Source organism: Equus asinus, chromosome 25 (assembly GCF_041296235.1).
Source record: "Equus asinus isolate D_3611 breed Donkey chromosome 25, EquAss-T2T_v2, whole genome shotgun sequence".
Taxonomy (NCBI): domain Eukaryota; kingdom Metazoa; phylum Chordata; class Mammalia; order Perissodactyla; family Equidae; genus Equus; species Equus asinus.
The window spans coordinates 25,653,045-25,675,870 of record NC_091814.1 but is presented as its reverse complement, the minus strand read 5'-3'; the positions used below and the strand labels follow the sequence as shown (position 1 = coordinate 25,675,870).

The window sequence follows — 22,826 nt, the reverse complement described above, 5'->3', positions numbered from 1 at the left end:
AAACAGAACACATGGCCCAATTTAAAAAACTGAAACAGCTTGCACTTTAAATGAAAATAAAAGAAATGGTAGTGTTACATTTGGAAGAGAGATAAAAGCTCTTGCTAAATAGCGGCCCTGTTCTCCCCCTCAAGTTAACTGTCAAAGATTTAAGACCAATACCTCATTTCAAGGTCAGTTAGAAAAGGAATGTTTTGAGACATGATTATTATGTATGTATACGTCTATAAATATGTATACATACGTGCACATATGTTTGCATGTATAGAGAAACAGAGAATAGTCCTTAGGAAAATTACACAGAGTAACCAAACACACAATTGGCATCTAAGAGATTATATTCACGCACGGCTTCAATTCACCCAAAGAAAGGCAGCACGTTAAAGTCATAAATATAATTATTTTCTAGTGCTCAGTACTCATCGATTCTCTTCTCAAATATTGTTTCCAGTTGTAGCCCACACAACTTAGAGAAGCTCGAGATGATCCAAGGATAAACTTTAGAAAGGTTTGAGGAGCCAACTCCATGGCCGAGTGGTTAAGTTCACACGCTCCGCTGCGGCAGCCCAGGGTTCGGATCCTGGGCGCGGACATGGCACCGCTCATCAGGCCACGTTGAGGCAGCGTCCCCCATCCCACAACTAGAAGGACCTGCAACTAAGATATACAACTATGTATGGGAGGGTTTGGGGAGATAAAGCAGAAAAAAACAAAAAAAAAGATGGGCAACAGTTGTTAGCTCAGGTGCCAATCTTTAAAAAAAGCTAAGTAGGGGCCAGCCCTGTGGCCGAGTGGTTAAGTTTGCGTGCTCCACTGCAGCGGCCTGGGATTTTGCGAGTTTGAATCCTGGGCGTGGACATAGCACTGTTCATCAAGCCATGCTGAGGCAGCATCCCACATGCCGCAACTAGAAGAACCTGCAACTAAGATATACAGCTAGGTATAGGCAGGCCCCAAAGAATTTACTTCTAAAAGAAAAAGTTAGTAAGTTCTAAATAAATTACTAAGTAGACATGTTCCTTCAGAAGAGATAATTTGTCCACATTCAAACATAGTCTAGGGGCCGCCCTGGTGGCACAGTGGTTAAGTTCACATGTTCCACTTCTCAGCAGCCCAGGGTTTGCTGGTTCAGATCCCAGGTGTGGACATGGCACCGCTTGGCACACCATGCTGTGGTAGACATCCCACATATAAAGTAGAGGAAGATGGGCACAGATGTTAGCTCAGGGCCAGTCTTCCTCAGCAAAAACAGGAGGATTGGCAGTAGTTTGCTCAGGGCTAATCTTCCTCAAACAAACAAACCAAAAAAAAAAGCCACATGGTTTAAATCAAATTGTCTTTTAAACCAACAATTCACTTTCTCTTCCCCTGATTCTATACTCACCAAAACAATCTTTTTTTTTTTCCTGAGGAAGATTTGCCCTGAGCTAACATCTGTTGCTAATCTTCCTCTATTTTGTATGTAGGCCACTGCCACAGAACGACCACTGATAGACAAGTGGTGTAGGTCCGCACAGTCAAAGTGGAGTGCACCAAACCTAACACTAGGCCACCGGGGCTGGCCCAAAACAACCTCTTAACACTTAACTTGTTTCCCAGTTACACTGATACTGGAAAAAGGGTACCTAGGGGGTAAACAGGCATCAGTTCTTAAACCAGGTATAAATTATTCCCCATTCTTGAGTTCGATGAGTATGATTAACATGAAACAGTCTTCCAAAAGCAGGATCAACCATGAGCAGCTTAAACTTCCTTTCTCGAATGCAAGAGGGCAACTAGAGCCCAAGAGGAAGTCAGTTCTGGTTCACTAGTCGGCATGAAGAAACTGACGGAACAGTACACTCCATTTTAAACACATGAAGAAATATTAAACTGGCAAAAGTGAAACGCTGTTGGCTTCTACGTTAGTACAAGATGAACAGATAGGAAGTAACCTGTGACTATTGCTGCAAAGCCTTGTAATATTTACTAAGAATAGGAAGCTTTATTCTCTTGAGATTTTTTTTAAAGATTGGCACCTGAGCTAACATCTGTTGCCAATCTTTTTTTTTTTTTCCTTCTTCTCCCCAAGCCTCCTCAGTACATAGTTCTACATTCTATTTGTGAGCTCCTCTGGCCGTGCTATGTGGGACGCCGCCTCAGTATGGCCTGATGAGTGGTGCCATGTCCACGCCCAGGATCCGAACTGGAGAAACCCCAGGCCACTGAGCAGAGCAGGCAAACTTAACCACTCAGCCTCAGGAATGGCCCCTTGAGATTTTTTTTTTGGTAAACAATGGACAGGCAATCAGCTTTGAAGACTGTTTCAAGGTTTCGACTCGCAGCGAAAATTCAATTTACTGGTTGGCCACTTGAGATTTTTCCCTGTCTTATTCCATCATCCTCTACCCTCAGAAAAGGTTATTTCTAAAAGTCCACTGTGAGATCTTTTGATATACCATATAAGGATCACCAAAAAAACGTCCCTGACAAAGATTAACAAGGAGTCCCACTTGGATAGTTTAGATCTACTAAAGTCTCTACTAACACTTAATATTGCTTTAGGGAAAATGGGATTCCTTTACCCTCCTGGAATTAAGAGGGAAGAGCAAGAAGGGGAATCACAAAATAAGATTGTCCCCCATAACCACACAGAGCTACACGTATCTCTTGGGACACGTGTGCCTTGTATCTAACACTGTCCTCCTCTAAACCACGCTGCTTCAGAACACGACTGGACAGGCGTCCATTGGGATGAAAGACAAGAAACAAAGGGCAGGTGCCTGGCCTTTCTCCTCCACTTTACATCTCTCAGCAGGCCGTGTCGAGCTTTTATAAGACCGCCGTATGAGCAAAGAAACACTCATCAGAATCCTGACAAGCCCAAGCCCCCGCCTGCTTCAAGAGCTGGAGCTCAGCAAAAAAGTCACAGGCTTCGAAGGCGAACAGACCAGCTCTTCCACTTACTAGTGATACGACCTTAGACAAGCCACTGAACCTTTCTGAGTCTGTTTCCTCACTTGTTACTAAGTTAAATAACAGCTACATTTCAAGATGTTTTTGATATTTAAATACAATCATGCATAAAAGCACCTTGCACATCATAGAAATTTTTTTATAAAGGTAACCCATTTCTGTTCAGTACTAACTGTATAAAGCCTTGCATCTGCTTACAAGCAAGGGACAAGCTTTTGTTTCACCTTTGATAACCTCACAACCAGTTCTAGCATCCTTCATTCTGGTCTCCCCACCATCCTGGAGTGTGCTACACATTCTCCTTACATCTAACTCATTTTCCCCTTCTCTCTCAGAAGGGGCAAGTGCTAACGGGAGGAAAATAGGGGTAAGAATTGTTTTACAGGAGTAATGCTAAATTTCAACAAAGGTGAAAGGTTATCAATTATAGTCTAAGGCTCACAGGCAACATAATAGATGGAAATTTCAGAAACAAAGAAATGGAGAGACGGAGGAATAAAGAAAGGAAGACAGGCAGGTAGGCCATTTGCTCAGGGACATTAAGAGTGTAAAGGGGAAAGAAGGCAATAAACCAATAATAACAACACAGCCTATTAAATGCGACAGACGTAAGTCCAAGAGGCAAGAGAAACAAAGGAACAGCACCAGACTCAGCCTAGGGAGGCGAGGGAAAGTCCTCTAGGGATGATGAAGCTGGAGAAGCTCTCCAAGGAGTACCGCATCACAGCAAGTACAAAAGCATGGGATGTGAGAATACACACACGGCAGAGGAAGAACGACCACTGGGGCTCGTCGTATGTGAAGAGGAGAAGGAAATGAGGCTGGAGAAACAAGGGTTGATCCAGAGGACCTAATGGGCCATGTAAGGAGGGGAGGGCCATCGGAAGTTTTAGCCAAGGAGGGCCACGATCAAACGTGCACTTTTAGGAAGATCCCTCTGGTGGTGGGGTAAAAGATGGACTGATCCGGGGTAGGGCTGAAACAGGTGCATAATCTACACACACGACCTTTTCTTTTATTTGAACAGTGCTGTCATAGTTTTAAATAAGATCTTCTCTCTCCTTTTAAGCCAAATGATAGCTACTCTCATAAGGAGACCCCAACTGAGGAATGATTGGGGCCTGTCAATAAGATCTCTATAATATGATAAAAGTACCAAAAGATTCAAAGTAAAAGGGGGAACATAAGATTAGGGAACATACAAAAAATATATATATTCATTTTCTCTAAGAATCAATGGGCTTGCAGCAAAGGCGGAGGAATAGGGACCAGATTTACTCTCCACCTTAAGCAACTGAAAACATCAGACAAAATACAGCAAACAACAATTTTCAGACACTGGACGTGAAGCAGCTTGGGTCAGTGATCCTTGAGAGGGAAACCAACAACACAGCTTACTGCCTGGAAAGGTCACAGAGCAGGGAAGAAGCCTTAGGTGGGGCCCAACAGACACCTCAAGTTGAGGAGACAGGTTGGGAGTTCAGGGACGATATGATGGCAACAGTCTGCAAGGCTGAGTACGGGAGAGAGGAGAGCTGCACAGAAAGAGAACCCCAGAGATGTGCACAGTCCTCCACAATGATCAATGTGAGGAAACTACGCAAGGCCAGCAAAAGAACTAACCAATAAAGACGGTGAAAGAAATCCCCAGAACTCACACGGGGCCAGGAATAGTTCATGTTCCCACTAGCCAGGGAGAGAGAAACCTCACTAATACACAGAGCATTGGGTTAAGTATTCAGAAGGGTACTCAGTAGTGGGCAAAAATTAGCTGCTCTGGTCACACCTAACAAAGCGTAAAATCAAGCCTTGCAAGGATTGAACTGATTCAAAGTAACTTCACTGTATCCCAGAACACAGCTCAAGCATATTTTTTAAAGTACAAGGATATTCAGCAACCAACAACATAAAATTCACAAGGTCTAACAGATAGCCAATAAACACATGAAAACATGTCCAACATTACTAATCATCAGGGAAATGCAAATCAAAACTACACTAAGATACCACCTTATGCCTGTTAAAAGGGCTATAATCACTAAGACTAAAAATAACAAATGTTGGAAAGGGTGTGGAGAAAAGGGAACTCTCTCACACTGCTGGTGGGAATGCAAACTGGTGCAGCCACTGTGGAAAACAGTATGGATATTTCTCAAAAAACTAGAAATAGAACCACCACATGACCCAGCTATCCCACTACTGGGTATCTACCCAAACAATGTGAAATCAACCATCCAAAGTAACACATGACCCCTGTGTTCACTGCAGCACTATTCACAATAGCCAAGACATGGAAGCAACCCAAGTGCCCATCAACCAATGACTATCAGGATAAAGAAGATGTGGTATACATATACAATGGAATACTACCGAGCAATAAAAAAAAGACAAATTCATTCCATTTGAAATAACATGGAAGGACGTGGAGGGAATTACGCTAAGCGAAATAAGCCAGCTGGAGAAAGACAAACACCAGATGATTTCACTCATATGTGGAATATAAACAAATACATGAACAAAGAAAACAATTCAGTGGTTACCAGGGAAAGCGGGGTCAGGGGTGGGCAGTGGGGGTGAAGGGGAGCACTTCTATGGTGGCAGTCAAGAAATAATGTACAACTGAAATCTCACATTGATATAAACTATTATGAACTCAGAAAAAAAGGTAAAAAGAAAATTCACAATGTGTAGTGATCAAAAATTACCAGGCACGCAAAAAGCAGGAAAGTTATATAACACGTAACCAGGAAGAAAAACCAATCAACAGAAACAGATCCAGAGATGACAGATAATAGAACTAGCAGACAAAGATATTAAACATTATTATACCTATATTGCATGTGTTCAAGAAGGCAGAGGAAAACATGAGCATGTTAAGGAGAGACATGAGACACATAAAAAAAAACACAGAAAGACCCAAATTGGACATCTGGAGATGAAAAATAGACTGGATGGGATTAACCGCAGATTAGACACTACACAAGAAAAGGCTGCTGAACCTGGGGCGTAACGATGGAAATTATCCAAAATGATCAAGGGGCTAATTCTTAAGAAGACATAACTCTAGAAATCCAGCCATTTGTGATGACATGGATGGACCATGAGGGTATTATGCTAAGTGAAATAAGTCAGAGGGAGAAAGTCAAATACTATATGATCTCACTCATAAGGAGAAGACAAAAACAACGACAAACACACACACAGCAACACAGACTGGACTGATGGTTACCAGAGGGGGAGGGGGAGGGAGAAAATGGTGATTAGGCACTTGTGCGCGGTGATGGATTATAATTAGTCTTTGGGTGCTGAATATGATGTAATCTACGCAGAATTCAAAATATATTATGATGTACATCTGAAAGCTATGTAATGTTATAATCCAATGTTACTGCTATAAAAACAAAAATAAAAATAAAAAATTAAATTAAATTAAAAGAAGACACAACTCCAAATGCTTATGTCATAGGAAAAAGTGAAAGACAAAATTAAAATAATAAATTATCAGCTTTGTTATCACTTTTGGTCTATCAAATTGAAAATAAATTTTTAATAATAGGGGAAGACATTTTGTTGGGAGAAAATTCTCCATCAATATTTTGACACTTCTGCATGGTCCAGGCTTTCTAAGCAAAGGACCCAAGCAAGTTGTTTGAAAAGCAAGGGCCTCAGCAGTTAAGTTTGCACGTTCTGCTTCAGCAGCCAGGGGTTTGCTGGTTCGGATCCCGGGTGCGGACATGGCACTGCCTGGCATGCCTTGCTGTGGCAGGCGTCCCACATATAAAGTAGAGGAAGGTGGGAATGAACGTTAGCTCAGGGCCAGTCTTCCTCAGCAAAAAAAAAAAAAAAGAACAAGAAGAAAAAAAGGAGGAGGATTGGCAGCAGTTAGCTCAGGGCTACTCTTCCTCAAAAAAGAAAAAAAAGAAAAGCAAGGGCCTTGGAAGGCAGAGATACTGTGTCCCTAAAGATACAGACTTGACTTGGTAGAGATGTGGAGATATAAAGCTCTCTACTTCCTCTTCTGGACACATTTGCTTACATTCCAGAATAATAATCCTAGTGACACTTCCCCCTTAACCCTGGAGGAGATCTGCTTCATGAGCAATCTCTCTCTCCAGAGGAAAGGACGGGCAGATGTGACAGCAGACCCTATATATAATTGGACCCTATTATATATAATAGGGTTCCTCTTCTGTGGTGCAACCCACTGCAACAGGGTAACACCAGCTCTCACTGCATCATCCCATGGGGACTGAGGCTCAGAAAACTAGTGCTAAGGTATTGCCCTGGCTGCTGCATTTTGCTGTGAGTAAGAAACCATCTCTTTCTCTAATCCAGAAACTTCATGTCTTCTATCAGAAGACACACTCTGGGAAGCTGGGTCACTTTCAGACCCTTCACAGTTTCTGACTTTACACACTTACGAGAAAAAAATTACCACAGTCCTACCATCGAAGATACCCATGATTCATCTTTTGGTGTATATCCTTCAGAATTTTCTAATTTTCTGTAATGAGTATCCAGCACTTTTGCTTTTTAAGACTGTAAAAGGTTTAACTTTGTTTTTTAAGAGGAGAACATCTAAGAATCTATGAAATCTTTCCAGGCAATTAAGATAGAAAATAAACCTGAAAAAGAAAGACTTAAGAGTCATCAGAGGAAAAGCATAAAGGAACCAAGGACACATAGACAAAAAGAAAAGGAGACAAGCTACAAAGGATACATTATAACTCAAACAAAGATGGAAAAGAAAATCTGCCAAGGAGAGGTCACAAAGAGCCCAGATCCAGACAGGAACTACAGAATGAAAGCCTGTTTTATATACCAAGGTGGGCATATGGAAATATTTTTCGATTTCATGAAGAAGGTATAACCTAATGGTGCATCAAAGTGTACCTGCGAATCATCACAAAGAACCCTCAGAAGAATGTGAGAGGACTTTTCCAGAGGAGAATAAATGAAAACATACCCTTATTAACCTGGCAGCCTCCAAAAGGATTCGGCAACGCTCCATGCCAGATTTCTGACTCCATATTTTAAAGGCTGCCTTTGCATCCTGAACAGCCAAATTTACTTCCTTTTCTCCAGAACATGCGAAAGTAGCTATCACTCGGCCTGTAAGGATGGGAAAGTCAGTGTTTTCTCATACTGTTGCCACACATGAAAGCATTGTGTATTCAGATTTCTTTTTAGTGATCCCCTTCTTGTTTTTAAGTATGGTTTGATTCAGTAACCACTCCTATACCAGCAGTTCTTTACTCAATTTTGGGATCACTGACCCCTTTAAAAATCTAATAGAAGTTGCAGACTTTTCTCCAGAAAAATGTACTTAACCATATCACAGAATTACAGAAAGATAGTGTTCTTTGCCCTAAGCACACCATGAACTTCGGGTTGAGAACCCCTGCCCTCATCTATTTTACAGCTGGGTTTACTACCATTAACTTCCTATCAATTATTCTGCAATGCTCCTTAACAATGTTTGAGAATCTGAGGGTCTTGCAACAGCAAAGTTGAAACTGTCTCCTCGGTTATGAAGGCTGATTTTAAATCCCTGGTCTGTGATCTACACAAATTATATTATACTACTAATACTTGATGAACATGGTTAATAAACAGCAGTATCAGGAAAACATATCCCTAAAAGAACATTTCTTTCTCAAATATAAAAAAATCCAGTTTCTCCTTTTCTTATTCCTACCTTATTCCCTATCGCTATTCTGAGGTAAAATATGAAATGACCCGTTTTTCTAGACCCAAGAGGTGTGACTGACTCTACCAACAAAAATTCTTTAAGTATGTCAAGTCGTCAGTTCCTGTTCCCCTCTCACAGGAACTCCTGGGACTCTGCACCTTTCAGAGAGATTTCACAAACCTGAAATTTCTGTTACAAACTTGAATAGCCAGGTGGTAAACACAGTGGCTAAGTATTAGCACACATTGTAGGTAATTAAATAAAGAGCAATTTTTCTTTCTTTTGTTTCAATATAGCGGTGGGGACGAAGAGGCTGTCTCCTAAAGAACATGATGCTCTCTGTGGCCCTTTCTGCTCTGACAAGTTACTGCTCTGTGGTTTAGTACCATTGGTCAGTCCAAAAGTCTCCAGTCCCTTGCAATCCAGTTTCATCCTCGGCTACATACCATACTGGTTTGCACAAAACATTTACATATTTCTCCCCACAAATATTCGATAAAACCCAGCAAAACAAACACACAAAAAACCAAAGCAAAACAAAAAACCGCTTCCTCCTTAACTTTGTGATCTTTAGTGTTCCCAGAGGAAATCTGGGGCATGGTGCTCGGCACACATTTCACACTGGATACAAGCAGGGTTTTTCTCCCTTTCCCAACTCTGATTCACGTCTAGAAATATTTTAACACTAGGGTATGCAACAAAGGCCTCATTCACGCTCATTAGAATCATCTGCGTGTGCTCCTCCATTCTCGACACGATGTTCATTTTCAGCCGCGTCCTTCTGGAAATCCTCTTCTTTGCACACGGTTGAAGACATTAATGCAGTCTCAGCTTTAATTTCTTAATAATTAACAAAGGCACAACCTCACGCACCGGGGCTTTGTGGACTCTCTGTTCAGGCCGTTGTGAAATTACTCATGACGCCAGCACCCAACTCACCAGCTTTCCCAGTTTCCCCCGACTCCCTTCGTGTCCCCGGCCAGACGCACTCGTGCTTGCACGGAATCGTCCGCTGCCTATTACAGACCACCTTACACTTTACACGGCCACTTATCCGTGTTCAACAAACGTCTGCTGAACGCACTACAGGAGGGTTCAGGGCAGGAGAACGAGCGCACCGCAGAGGCGGGGAGCTCCAGCCGCGCCCGGCCCCGCCACTCCCCCCGCCGCCCGCCGTCCCGGCCCTGCCGCCGGTCTCGGTCTCCGTCCCGTTACCCGTTGCCGGCTCGAACGCCTTCTCGATGCCGGACGAGTCCGCCGGCTCCACGCGGGCCCCGCCGCGGTAATTGAGCGGCTGCGACACGACGAAGGTGCCAGTGCTCATGGCGGCGACAGGAGCAGACCGAAGAGCGTGGAGAAGAGGAGTGAGCGCGGCCACACTCGTTCGGAGAAACATGGGGAGCCGCCGGGAGGCTGAGGCTGCAAGTGGGGCGGGGCCTCGGGGCGCGCGCGGCCGGCGGGGAGGCAGTGCCAGCGGTGGTCTTCCGGGTGCTGAACTGCGGGAGCGGAGTTAAGGGGTCCCCGGGCAAGGGCGGGGCCTGCCAGGGCGGGGAGGGCAGACGTTTGGGGGACAGTTACTCGGCTTCTCCGCGGTCCCTGTCAGGCCTTCGCTTAGGCGGAAGGATGCGGCTTTACCCCAGGGTGCTCCACAGACACACACACGCACACACACACGCACGCACACACGAGCGCGCGCGCGCTCTCTTTCTAGCTGTCCAGGGACTTCTTCCAGATCAATATTTGCGTAGTACTTTGCAAGAGTTTTCGGGTACATAATTGCATATAATTATCTTAGGATCTCACTCTTGATCCTACTGTCTAAAGAAAGGATTAGAGGATTAGAGTGCCAGGAATATTACTTTGGGGATTATTAAGCCACCATTTCTTTATATGTATACTTGTGGGAAGCATTCCCCCAATCTAGCTGCCATTGTATTGTGACAAGGTCTGGCAATGGAAGGAGAATCGTGCAAGGCACTTCTCCAGGGAACATAATTCTTTAAGCAGAGTCCTTTGTCCTCCTTTCTAAAGCCTATTACTGATTAACGTCTTCCCTCTGTCCTGGAAGCCTTGTAAAAACAGGCAGAACTAGCAATAACATATCTCAAAGAACAAACAGCAGCCCCCAAGGATGAGGGGGTCTATATTCCGTTAATTATATACTCGCTGTCCTCCTAACTTCTTTGAAGACCCTGAAACTATGTAACCTCTTCCTAAACAATCGATATGTATGCTGCACATCTGGTATGTAGATAACCACCTTTGATTATTACCTTTAGTCACGCACTGCCCCTTACCTATTGTTCCCATGACGACAATAGTTAGACCACCTCGTGTGATTTTTTCCTATGTAAGTGTACCCTGTCCCTGAAATAAATTGGACTTGCTTGCAACTGCTTCGAGTCTCACATCTAGCACTTACACTTTCGCCGACGCCGTCTCTCCCGCGGGAACCTGGACTCTGCCGAGGCTGGACCCAGGCATATACTAATACTTTTAAAAGGTATTTTAAAGAGTAAGGGAAGGACTGTCAAGGAGACATATGGGGATCAGCCCTGCCCGGTGGCGCAGCGGTTAAGTTCACACATTCTGCTGACCAACAGTTAGTTCTCAGCAGAACGTGGTTGGCCGGTTCGGATCCCGGGTGCAGACATACGCACTGCGTGTCAAGCCATGCGTGGCAGGCGACCCACATATGAAAAAATAGAGGAAGATGGGCACAGATGTTGGTTCAGGGCCAGTATTCCTCAGCAAAAAGAGGAGGATTGGCAACATATGTTAGCTCAGGGCTAATCTTCCTCAAAAAAAAAAAAAAAAGACAGGATAATGTGATGTGAAGGTGCTCTTTAAATTCTAGAAGAGCTATGTAAATGCTATTAATGACAAATAGTGGCACAAACAGAAGCCTACCCAACAGGATATAAAGAGCAAAGGCTTCATGAAAAGGTGTGAGGGAAAAAGCCCTTCTGTGCGGCCATTTGGAGGCCTCCCAAGGGCCCAGGCAGCTAACGGATCTTATGCAAAAGCAGTCTTGTTCATTCTTCATACTGAACTCCCATGCATCTGCCACAGAGACTTCAATGAACAGCAATTAATTGCCAATTTGGATATTCTGTTATTTCTTGCAGGCTTGTTTCTCTTCTAGGGGCTGCAGTCTTTCTCAATGTTCTCTCCTTTACCTCCCAGCACAGCATTAGGGTTGTGGTTTTCAAGTTTAGAATAGAAATGAACTGCTCTGGTCAACTTTTTCAGCATTCCATACCAGTTTGTTAGCCCTCTCAAAGCTATTGAGATTTGTAGGTCTTAATCTTCAAATGGAAAGAGCAGTTCTCAAACTCAGAACACCTGGGGCCAAACTCGGCTACTACCTTTGTTATTATTGGCCATTTGAAACAGAATTGAAACATATCAGGAGTTGGTGACCAGCGCTGTAGATCTCCAGGATTATGGGAGCAAGGATGGTCATTTATGTGTACAGAGACCATAATTGCAGATTTTGGGGGGCAGTTCCTATTTAAAACATTCTACCCCAACAAATGCTTTTTTTTTTTTGCTGAGGAAGATTTGCCCTGAGCTGACATCTGTTCCAGTCTTCCTCTATTTTGTATGTGGGTTGCTGCTACAGCATGGCTGACAATGAGTGGTGTATGTTTGCACCCGGAACCGAACCTGGGCCTCCAAAGTGGAGTGAACCAAACTTAACCACTAGGTCACAGGATGCCTGGAATGATGGCAGAAACAGCATAAAAAGGGCAAGAATAGGCCAGGTGATGACGTCCTCCATGAAGTCGAGGAACTGACTTGTAGGTTGCTAAAGGAGAATGTCACGATCCAAGAGATTACTGAGGGGGCAGATCTTAAGAGTTCTCGCCACACACACACACACACACACAAACACACGTGAAAAGAAAATGGTAACTATGTGAGGTGATGCATATATTAATTAGCTTGATTGTGATGATTATTTCACAATGTATACGTAGATCAAAACAGCAAGTCGTACACCTTAAATGTGTACAATTTTTATTTATCAATTACACCTCCTTAAAGATGGGAAAAAGAAATTTGAAAGAACCCAGCCAATGTTAAGTGCCCAACTGTGGTACTTTCTTATCCACTATCCTCCATGTCCTCATCTGAAGTGGGTGTTGAGACTTTTACTTCCAACGATGGTAGAATGACAGGGACCAGACTTATCTTCCTGCTTTAAACAACTAGAAAACTGGGCAAAATATAGGCAACAACAATTTACAGATATTGGACAACAGGTAACATAGGACAGTGACCACTGAGAGAAGGGAACCCAAGTGAGCCCTTCAAGTTTCCCAGCTCTCAGCCTAAAAAGAGTTTCCAGGCCACAGCACAGGGTGAGGGAGCCCAAAGAGAGCGCAGCCATCTTCCTGAACCAGGGAGACATAACTCAGTTCAAGAAGGTCAAGGTGGCTAGAAAGGAAGGAGCTGTATAAAGAGAGAGATTTGGAGACCCCTTGATTTGAAGACTGGGTACTGATCTATAACACCTGGTACTGAGGAAAGTCCTCAGGACCAGGGGAAAACCCACCAGAAAGGAATAAGCAGAAAAATCCCTTGAGCTCATATGGGACTGGGAATTGTTTGTGTTCCCGCCAGCCAGAGTGCACAGACCTTATAATATAAGATACTGTGTAGGGTCCTCAGAAGGATATTGCCTCAAGAGTGGGGCCAAATCAGCCCCAGACTAGCTGCTGCTCTGCTGCAACAAAGCTTAACAGCAAGCCTCAGAGGATCAAATCAATTCCAAATAACTTATCTGTGCCTCAGAACAAAATCTCCCAGATGTTTAAAGGAATACAACAAAGTTCAGCACCCAAAAAGGTAAAATTCACAATGTCCAGGAGCCGATCAAAAATTATCATGCATGCAAAGAACCAGGAGGAAAATCAGTCAAAACAAAGACCCAGAAACCACACAGCAGACTGAATTAATAGATAGGGATGTTAAAATAGTTATTATAAGAGGACCCATTGCTTAAGAAGGTAGAGGAAAGCATGAACACCATGAGGAGGAAAATGGAAGATATATAAAAGACTCATATCAAACTTCTGGAGATGAAAAGCAAAATATCTGAAATTTAAAAATATACTGTATGGGACTAACAGATTAGATACTGTAGAAGAAAAGATTAGTGGCTTTGAAGACATAGCAGTAAAGACTCTCAAAATGAAACAGAGAGAAAAAAGACTGAAAAAGACAGTGAATAGAGCATTAGTGGGCTGTGGGGCAATATCTAGTGATCTAACATGTATGTAACTGGAGCCTCAAAAGTGGTGGGATTGGGAGGTAGAAAGAAAAAATATTTGAAGAAATAATGGTCAACATTTTTCCAAATTTCATGAAAACTATAAATTTACCAATCCAAGAAGTTCAATGAACTTCAAGCAGATGAGACATTAAGAAAACGACACTAAAACACATCCTGATTGAAATACTAAAAACCTGTAATAAATAGAAATTCTAAAGTGGGTGCTAAGGAGTATGCTTTCTTCAAGAACTATTCAGCTTGTACAGCCTGATGACTGCAAAAGATTGAGAGCCCAAGATTTGTTTTATTTTAACAAAGACTTTTTTTTAGACCAGGCTTCCTCTGGTTTCTTCAGGAATATGCTCACTTCAAAAGCTTACAAGGCTTTTAATCTACTTGCTTCTATCCAGTTCCATGTGCCAGGGGCCACACCTAGAGTTCTTTTCTGGACAGAACCCTTAAGCCTGTTTCATTACTTTGCTTCCTTGCCACTACGTTTCTCTTTCTCAATTTGGCAGCAGTTGCCTTGAAACCATGTGATGCAATTGGGCAAGACTGAGATGAGATCTTTGTCTGACTAAGATGTCTTAATGAGAGGCCTTCAGGCTACAAATCTTGTCTCTTGCTATTTATGCTTTTGAAACAGTTGGCTTTTGAATATCAACAAGATTCCAAATTTCTGGTCTCTTTATTCCCTTCTTCTACTTGCAAACCACTAGATTCTGGTCTGAGCTCATCCCTTTCTCATAATACCTAGCTAAAAACAGCAAGCATTAGCTAATTCATACATTCTGGCTCATTCTAGCCACTTTCCCTAGCACAATAGGAATTGTGTCTGCCTTTCAAATTACCACAGCAACAGTTCTACCAATGTTTTGCCATGGCATAAGATGAAACTCCACTGTTCAGCCAGTGATATCAGTTCCTAACCTCTTGCTATGCATCTACTAAGCCTGTATTTTAGATGTTTGTTTTAAATAGCACTCCACTTCAAGGTACCAATTTCTGTGTTAATCAGGGTGTGTTAAACTAGTTTATTAAACAAATCCAAAATGTAATAGCTTGAACACAATAGAAATTTATTTACAACTTACTTAACAGTCTAGGGGCATCTGGGTTAGGATGTTCAAGATTTGTGGGGCCGAGGGCAAGGAGGAAGGGCTCTGCTCCACATAGTTACTGAAGGCCCCAGGATGCCATCTTCAACACATAGTTCCAAGGATGCTCCCAGTGTCAACATGCTAGTCATCCAGAAAAGAAAAAGAGCAAGAAGGTGTAATGGGTCAGGCATGGAAGTGGCCCATATCACCTCTCTTCCCATACCAGTGGAAAGAACTTTGTTGCATGGCCACACTGAATTGCAACTCATAGTTAGTTAACTAGGAGAGCGAAGTATGGATTTTGGGAGACAGCTCCCCATCTCCACCACAAATAGTCTAATAGTCAGGGTTCTCCAGAGAAATAGAATCAATAGGATATGTTTATATAGACAGAGAGAGAGAGAGAGAGATTTTAAGGAATTGGCTTACACAATTGTGCTGCTTGGCAGGGGGAAATTCAGGTAAAAGTTCATGTTGCAGTCTTGATTCCAAATTCTGCAGGGCAGCAAGCTGGAAACTCAGGCAGACTTTCTAGGTTGTGATCTGGAGGAAAATGTCTTCTTATCTGGGAAAGCTCAGTCTTTGCTCTTCAAGCCTTCAACTGCTTGCATGAGGCTCCAGTCACATTATGGAGAGTCCTCTGCTTTACTCAAAGTCTCCTTATTATAATGTTTATCGCATCTGAAAAATATCTGAACACAGACATCTAGAATGGTGTTGGACCAAATAACTGGGCACCATAGCCTAGCCAAGCTGACACACAAATGGACCATCAGAGACACCCAAGTATTAACTGTGGTTATTTTGGAATAAGCAGTATAGGAAGGAGGAGGAGGACAGCATGGGGGACAGAGACATAGATTTTTGCTTTTTTAAATATCTTTATAAATATTTGTATTTTTACCATGTGTATATTTTACTTTCTTTTTAAAAATTGTTACTTTTAAGAAGGGAGATAAGATTTTATAGACCGATGATATAAATTTGAAAGGAAGAGACTTTTTGAAAAACAGACGACGAGGGAATGGGTTACTAAGAGCATGTCAACGCTGCCTCTTGGTCCTCAGATAGATTTCCCTGAGAGAGTCAGGAAACAGCAGCCTCTGCTCAAGAAGGCTGTGAATTTCCATGTGTGATCGGATATATTTACATAACTACATATTTCCCTCATGAGAAAGTCAGGTTTTCAGTTAAAGTGGCAGGGATATTCTATGATAAAATTGAGGATATAGCAGAGTCTCAGCAAAGACCTGGGGCTGCAGAGGCCTCGGTGGGGAGAGCTAAAGCCCAGAGTTTAGGGAGGAGGAGGGCTGGGCAATAAGAGGAAAGACGATGGCGAGGAGACAAGCAGGATAAGGGGGACAAGGGGGTCGAAAGGTATGCCAGAGAGACCCTTCTGGGTCTGCCTGCTCTCTTGCTCTCCTATTTTTAAGGTTAGTTGCCACGTTAAGAGAGAAACAAATCTTTTTGATTGCTGTTTTTCGTGGAAGGACACTGAGAGGCTTGAGGAGAGCCAGGAGAGTCTAGGAATAGAAAAATGTAACACCTGCTGTTCATTTATGAAGTCTGTGTCTTCATGCTCAACCACAGGGAGGCTCCCGTTGGCCTATGAGAGTGCTCATTCTAGAATCTTCTCAGTGTGTGGTCCACTTTCCCTGCCTCCCTTCCCTTGTATGATGGACGGGTGCCTCCAAGAACAAAGCACTTCATTCCCAATGAGCAGGCAGGGCCGATGACCATCACTAGGTGGCACACACACCTAAGCAGTAGGTTGAGTGGGCCCGAGAATAAAGTTGGGAAGCTTGATTAAGCAAACCCAGAGTACAAAGAAGGAATTCAAGAATGAGGTCCACAGATTCCAATACCTACTGTATTTTTAAAATCTTTCCCACCAAGCTACTTTTTCTTGTGCCTCAATACTTGAGGCTGGATACTTGGTCATGATAGAAAGAAAAATACTTGCACCAGGTGGCAGCAAACACCAAGCTAGAGGATAAGAGAGGCTGTCCACCCACCTAGGGCCTGATTTCCCCTGAGACAGCCCATTCTACCTTGAATGGCCTCTCTAAATCATTGTCCACACCCCTTAATATTTGTATCTTACCCAAAAGCCATTTCTCCTTTCCCCAGGCTTGCAGAGCCCCAATTTTGCTCCAATGTCTAACTCCCTCCATATAACCAGGGCAAAGCATGAGTAGACTAAGCCAACCAGGGTTGTCTTGTTCCCCCTGGCACTGATGGATTTAGAGATGGGCATGTGACTCAGATCCAGCCAGTGAGCACTGGAGAGGCTGGACATCTGCTGCAAAAAGATTTCCTAGCTCTTAAAAAAGCCCCAGCAAAACAAGAGCCTTCACTCTTTTTCCTGCCAGTGGGAAAATAGGTTTGCCTAAGCAAGGAAGAGGTTCATCAGAAAATTAGGGGGGCTGGCCCAGTGGCATAGTGGTTAAGTTTATGCACTCTGCTTTGGAAGCCCAGGGTTCCCAGATTTGGATCCTGGGGGCAGACCTACACACCACTCATCAAGCCATGCTGTGGTGGCATTCCACACATAAAAAAATAGAGGAAGACTGGGACAGATGTTAGCTCAGGGACAATCTTCCTCAAGCAAGAAAAAGATGATTGGCAACAGATGTTAACTCAGGGCAAATCTTCCTCACCAAAAAAAAAGAAAGCTAGGGAAAGGGGAAGAAGAATATTTTTTTCCCTTAACGGGTGTGGAGGAAGCAGTGAAAAATAGGTGGATGCTCCTAGTGTGGATAAGCTGCCCTGTAGGCCCCATGCAGCTTCAGAACTGAGTCTGAGAAGTGGGTGATGCCATCCTCTCGCACCCTCCTTCTCCGTTTTCCCAGTCTCTCCTGAGTAGTGTGGGGTGGATGCTGCAAGGGCCCCAGGTAGTCTCAGTACTGACTCAGAGGAGGCTGAGCAGGGGCCGAGCTCCACAGAGCTCTTCTTGCCCCTCCCCTTTTCTAGTCTCTTTTAAGGTGCACAGTAGAGAGACCTAGCTGTGTGGCCCCAGGTAATCCATGGGCTCAGATGCCACCCATCAGCTCAGTGACTTAGTTAAGCTACTTCTTCAGCCTTTAAACAAACCCAAGTTCCTCTCATCTAAAAATACAGTCCCCTTCTACCCTACCCACATCTCCCTCTAGATGAACACCTGTATCTCTCCTTCCTTCAGAACAAGGCTGTTAGGAAAATAGCATACCTGCTGTCTACACCTGCTGTCTTCACTCTTTCAGCTCACATTCACTCCCTAATCCACTGCAATCCCTCTACCACGCTAATGAAGCTGCTCTGGATAAGGGTATTAATAAGCTCCATATTGCCAAATGCTTTTCTAACTCTTTCCTAGTAACTTCTTTCAGTGGCATTTGACACTGCTGACCATTCATTCATTTGTTCAATAAATATTTATCAAGCCTTTACCATACACCAGGCATTATTCCAGGTGCTGAAGGTACATTAATGAATAAAATAGTCTGAAATCTCTGTCTTCATGAAGCAGAAAAAGTCAGGCATCGCTTAACGACAGGGATATGTTCTGAGAAATGCACTATTAGGTGATTTCGTCATTGTGTGAACGTCATAGAGTGTACTTACACAAACCTGTATGTATAGCCTACTACATACCTAGGCTATATGGTACCAATCTTATAGGACCACCATCTTATATGTGGTCCATTGTTGACTGAAACATCATTATGTGGTACATGACTGTTCTAGTGGGAAGAGACAGATTAATAAATTAGTAAATTAATATGAAAACTATATGGTAGATCAGAATGTGTTAAGAGAAAGTGTTATGGTACATCAGAAAGTGTTATGGAGACAAGTAAAGCAAGGCAAATGATAGAGTGCTAGAATGATCTGAATGTGGAGTATTTTAAATAAAGGGGCCAGAGGAGGCCTTACTGACATGACCTTTGAGCCAAGACCTGAAATAGATGATGGAGAGATCCATGCAGAAATCTAGGGGAAGACTTTTTCAGGCAGAGGGAAAAGTAAATGCAAAGGCCCTGAGATAGAGTGTGCTTGGTGCACCAGAGGAACAGCCTGGATTCCCTGTGTCGGGATGAGAGTGAATGACAGAGAGAGAACAGCAGAAGATGCCGTCAGAGAGTAAGGAGAGGTTGTGGAGAAGGGGAGGAAGGAATGGGGGAATGGACACATCTTACAGGGTTTTGTAAATTCTTAGAAAAGACTTAGGGTTTTACTTTGAGTTGCGATGTGTTATGGGTTGAATTGTGTCCCCCTGAAAAAAGATATATTGGAGTCCTAACTCACAGTACCTCAGACTGTGACCTTATTTGAAGACTGGGTCTTTACAGAGATATTCCAGTTACAATGAGGTCATTAGGGTGGGCCCTCATGCAACAGAACTGTGTCCTTATAAAAAGGAGAAATTTAGACACAAAGACAGACAGGCACACAGGGAGAACACCACATGAACATTGGAGTTACGCTGCCACAAGCCAAGAAACTGTCAGAAGGTGGAGAAAATCCCAGAACACACCCTTCCCTCGCATCTTCAGAGGGAGGCCCTGCCAACACTTTGAGCTCCTCCTGTACTCCTTTCTGTGTACCTGGGAAGTTCAAAGGTGGCTTCAACTTTAGGCATCTTTACATCTAGGGCCTCAAACAGTGTTGTCAAAGGTCTCTTTCTCTCCCTCTGCTCTACTTCCGTATGTTTATTGGATTGATTCTCTGGTTCTCTACGTTTATCAGGAAAGATGGTTCAAGCTTATATGATTATGACTCTTGATTCAAAGGATGAGAGGCCCTCTTTTTCCTAGTATCCACAAATCAAATATCAGAGTAGTTCCTGACTGGTTTTGTTTGACCCTATGCCCAGCATGGAGCCCAATCACCGGGGCCAGGAGGGCACAGCATGGTAATTGGCCAGCCTTGGTTATATGCCCACCTTTTAGGAAGAAAGGACAATGTAACATGATACACCACATGGAGGTGCTATGGTTCCTCAAAAGAAACTGTTTTCAGAAGGAAGAAAGTATACTGGGCAGTCAATAACAGCAGAAATATACTACAGTCACACTGTCAGATTCTCTTAAAATGATTATTTACAATACTTAATTTTTGTAATTATGTGTTCATTTTTCTGACCATTTGTTTGACTTCTACTTTCCCCACCAGATTGGAACTCTATGAAATGGTAATTATGTACATTTTTTTGTGACACAGTATCCCCTGGCAATAGATGCTTAAAAAATATTTGGTGAACAGATGGCCTCCTAACCTGTCCAAAAGCTTGCCTTTTCTAATCTATGTCCACTCCACCACCAAAGTGATCTTACAATGTAAATCTGATCATGCCACTTCTCTGCTTGGAATCAGTGGCTTCTTGGAGATTTCAAACCAAACCCCTTAGCTTATCATGAATAGGTCTCACGGCTTGCCAATTCCCCATGAGACCCCAGTGTTCCAGGCATCCTCACCTACTTTGTTTCTTGCCTCCTTTCTTTTTCGTACATTATACTTTCTGTCTCCAATGCTTTTCTTCCAACTTTTTATCAGTCAACTCCAATAATTTGACTCGTCATCTCTTTCAGAAACCCTTCTTGGACCTCTGTTAGATATCCTCTTCTATGCTCCTATAACACATAACATCATCTCTACTTACCATCCTTTGTTGATTCATTCAAATGTTGCCCCATCTATACTTTAAGTTCCTTGAAAGCAAGGGTTTTGTTTTACTGATTTTTGCTGACCAGCACCCCATATCCTTCCCAAACAGAATCAATACTTTCTTTCTGTGTAGCTACCTCTATTGCAATAGACACCACAATCATTAATGTTGTCATCCTTCTTCTAGAGGATATTGACTATGTATTATTAATCCCTGCACCCAGCCTGGTGCTGTTGAGTTGCTATGACGTGACCGAGAAAAATACAATGGGGAGGTGATATTCATACTGTTAGAAATTTAAAGGATCGAGTCTTATTAGAGTTGTAGAGATCATGACTTCTACATCTGTAGTCATGTAATTTTTTGAGAGCAGACGTAATAGTACTTCATGTTATTTTGAAGTCTTCTGGGTGCTTTTTAATCTTTACTGTGCATCAATAAACCCTATCTACTGAGATAAGCAGGAAATCGATTTTATTATATTTTTTAATATTATTTTTATTATATTATTTATTGGAAGAGAAGATATGATTTTTAATTAAATTATCCAGTGGACATGGGTACAACCAGGACTAGAAGAAAATGAAATTTGTTCATCTGTAAATCTAGCACTTTATCAGCAAGATTTTACTTAAAATTTAAGCTTCCAGACAAATGAACTTTAGAAAAATAATCTTCTAGCTACAACCTAGAGCCATTATAAATTGATGAGTAAAGGGGAAAAAAGAAAAATATTGTCAAATGATTGCTTAGTATATATAGAAACAAAGCAATTCAACATTTTACTGTTCAACTCTTTTTAGTAATGTCCCTGATGATTTACAAAGTATCTTTATATATATTGTTCTCATTTTGTCTTCACAATTTTATGAGTATGCAGGTTGCTGCAGGAATTGTCATCTTCCTTTGTTAGATAAGGAAACTGATGCTCACAGTAGCCACTAGCTGTAAGTTTTTTGAGCAGAGAATCCTACTCAACTCTCCTTTGTGTCCACTCTGCTCTAGCCCAGGGTCTTGCATACACATGCTTGGGGGGCAGGTGAATGAATGTCTGCAATTATATCCTTATACTAATGTCAGGTTCTTAGTGTTTTCTGGTCTTCCAAAAAGTACCATTCCAGCATATTTCAGGAACGAAGTCATACTCCTGGCTAATGCTTTTCTAGAAAACCAATTGTTGAACTTCATTTTTAGAACTCAGTTTTCCATTTATTAAAATAATGTAGTCCAGGGACCAGCCTGGTGGTGCAGCAGTTAAGTGCGCACGTTCGCCTTCTGGCAGCCTGGGGATCGCTGGTTCGGATCCTGGGTGGAGACATGGCACCATTCTCCAAGCCATGCTGTGGCAGGTATCCCACGTATAAAGTAAAGGACGATGGGCACGGATGTTAGCTCAGGGCCAGTCTTCCTCAGCAAAAAGAGGAGGATTGGCAGCAGTTAGCTCAGGGCTAATCTTCCTTAAAAAAATAAAATAAAATAAAATTTCAAAAAAAAAAATAATGTAGTCCAAGTCTTAGATAAGTCCACCAATCTAATATGAGCAGTGTTCTCTATTGCCCCAAATTTGACTTCAGCCAAATTTCTGAATTCAACTTCCAAAGAGATCTTTCCCTCTCTAGAAGTTTTTTCTTCCCCCCAAAATACCTGGCACAATCCATTAGTGGGTGGTAAAATTAGTGGATCATTACCAAATTTTTTTTAAAAATGAAATAGAATAGAGTGCATATAGGAGGTAAATATTGGTTCATGAAACTTCTGTATCCGGGTTGCAACAATGAAACATATTCCTTATCATGGGTTGTGGTCAAAAAAGTTTCAAAACCACTGCTCTAAAGTACTGTCTATCTTGCTTAAAAATGTAAAATTTTCTCTAGAATGGAACACTCTGTCACCAAATCAAGCTAGTTTCACACTTTTTCAACCTTCTTGATATGATGTCTGTTTATGATTGAATTGACTCTGTTCAGTGAATAGTTGGAGTAATTAATGATAAACCTAAAAACTACTTGTGTGAAAAAAGGCCTTTAATTATATTCATGAACAGCCAGATGAGCCTTGGATCCAAATATAATTTTCTAGATTAAAAAATGTGTTTAGCCTCCATCTTCAGAAGGCACCCATTCAAAATATCACCTCTTAGAAGACTTACAT

General features: G+C 42.4%; 1 protein-coding gene across 2 annotated transcripts in view; it reads right to left on the bottom strand.

The window, feature by feature from the left end:
- Positions 1 to 10,345, bottom strand: part of ALDH9A1 (aldehyde dehydrogenase 9 family member A1) — a 28,437-nt gene extending 18,092 nt beyond the window's left edge. The window contains exons 1-2 of one of the 2 annotated variants that reach the window (XM_014841155.3): positions 9,863 to 10,345; positions 7,922 to 8,067 (exon numbers count right to left, since the gene is read on the bottom strand). In XM_014841155.3, the coding sequence (XP_014696641.2) occupies positions 7,922 to 8,067; positions 9,863 to 10,043 (327 nt within the window). In that variant the 5' untranslated portion in view covers positions 10,044 to 10,345. The other variant, XM_044758201.2, reaches the window with a different exon arrangement.
- Positions 10,346 to 22,826: the final 12,481 nt, after the last annotated feature.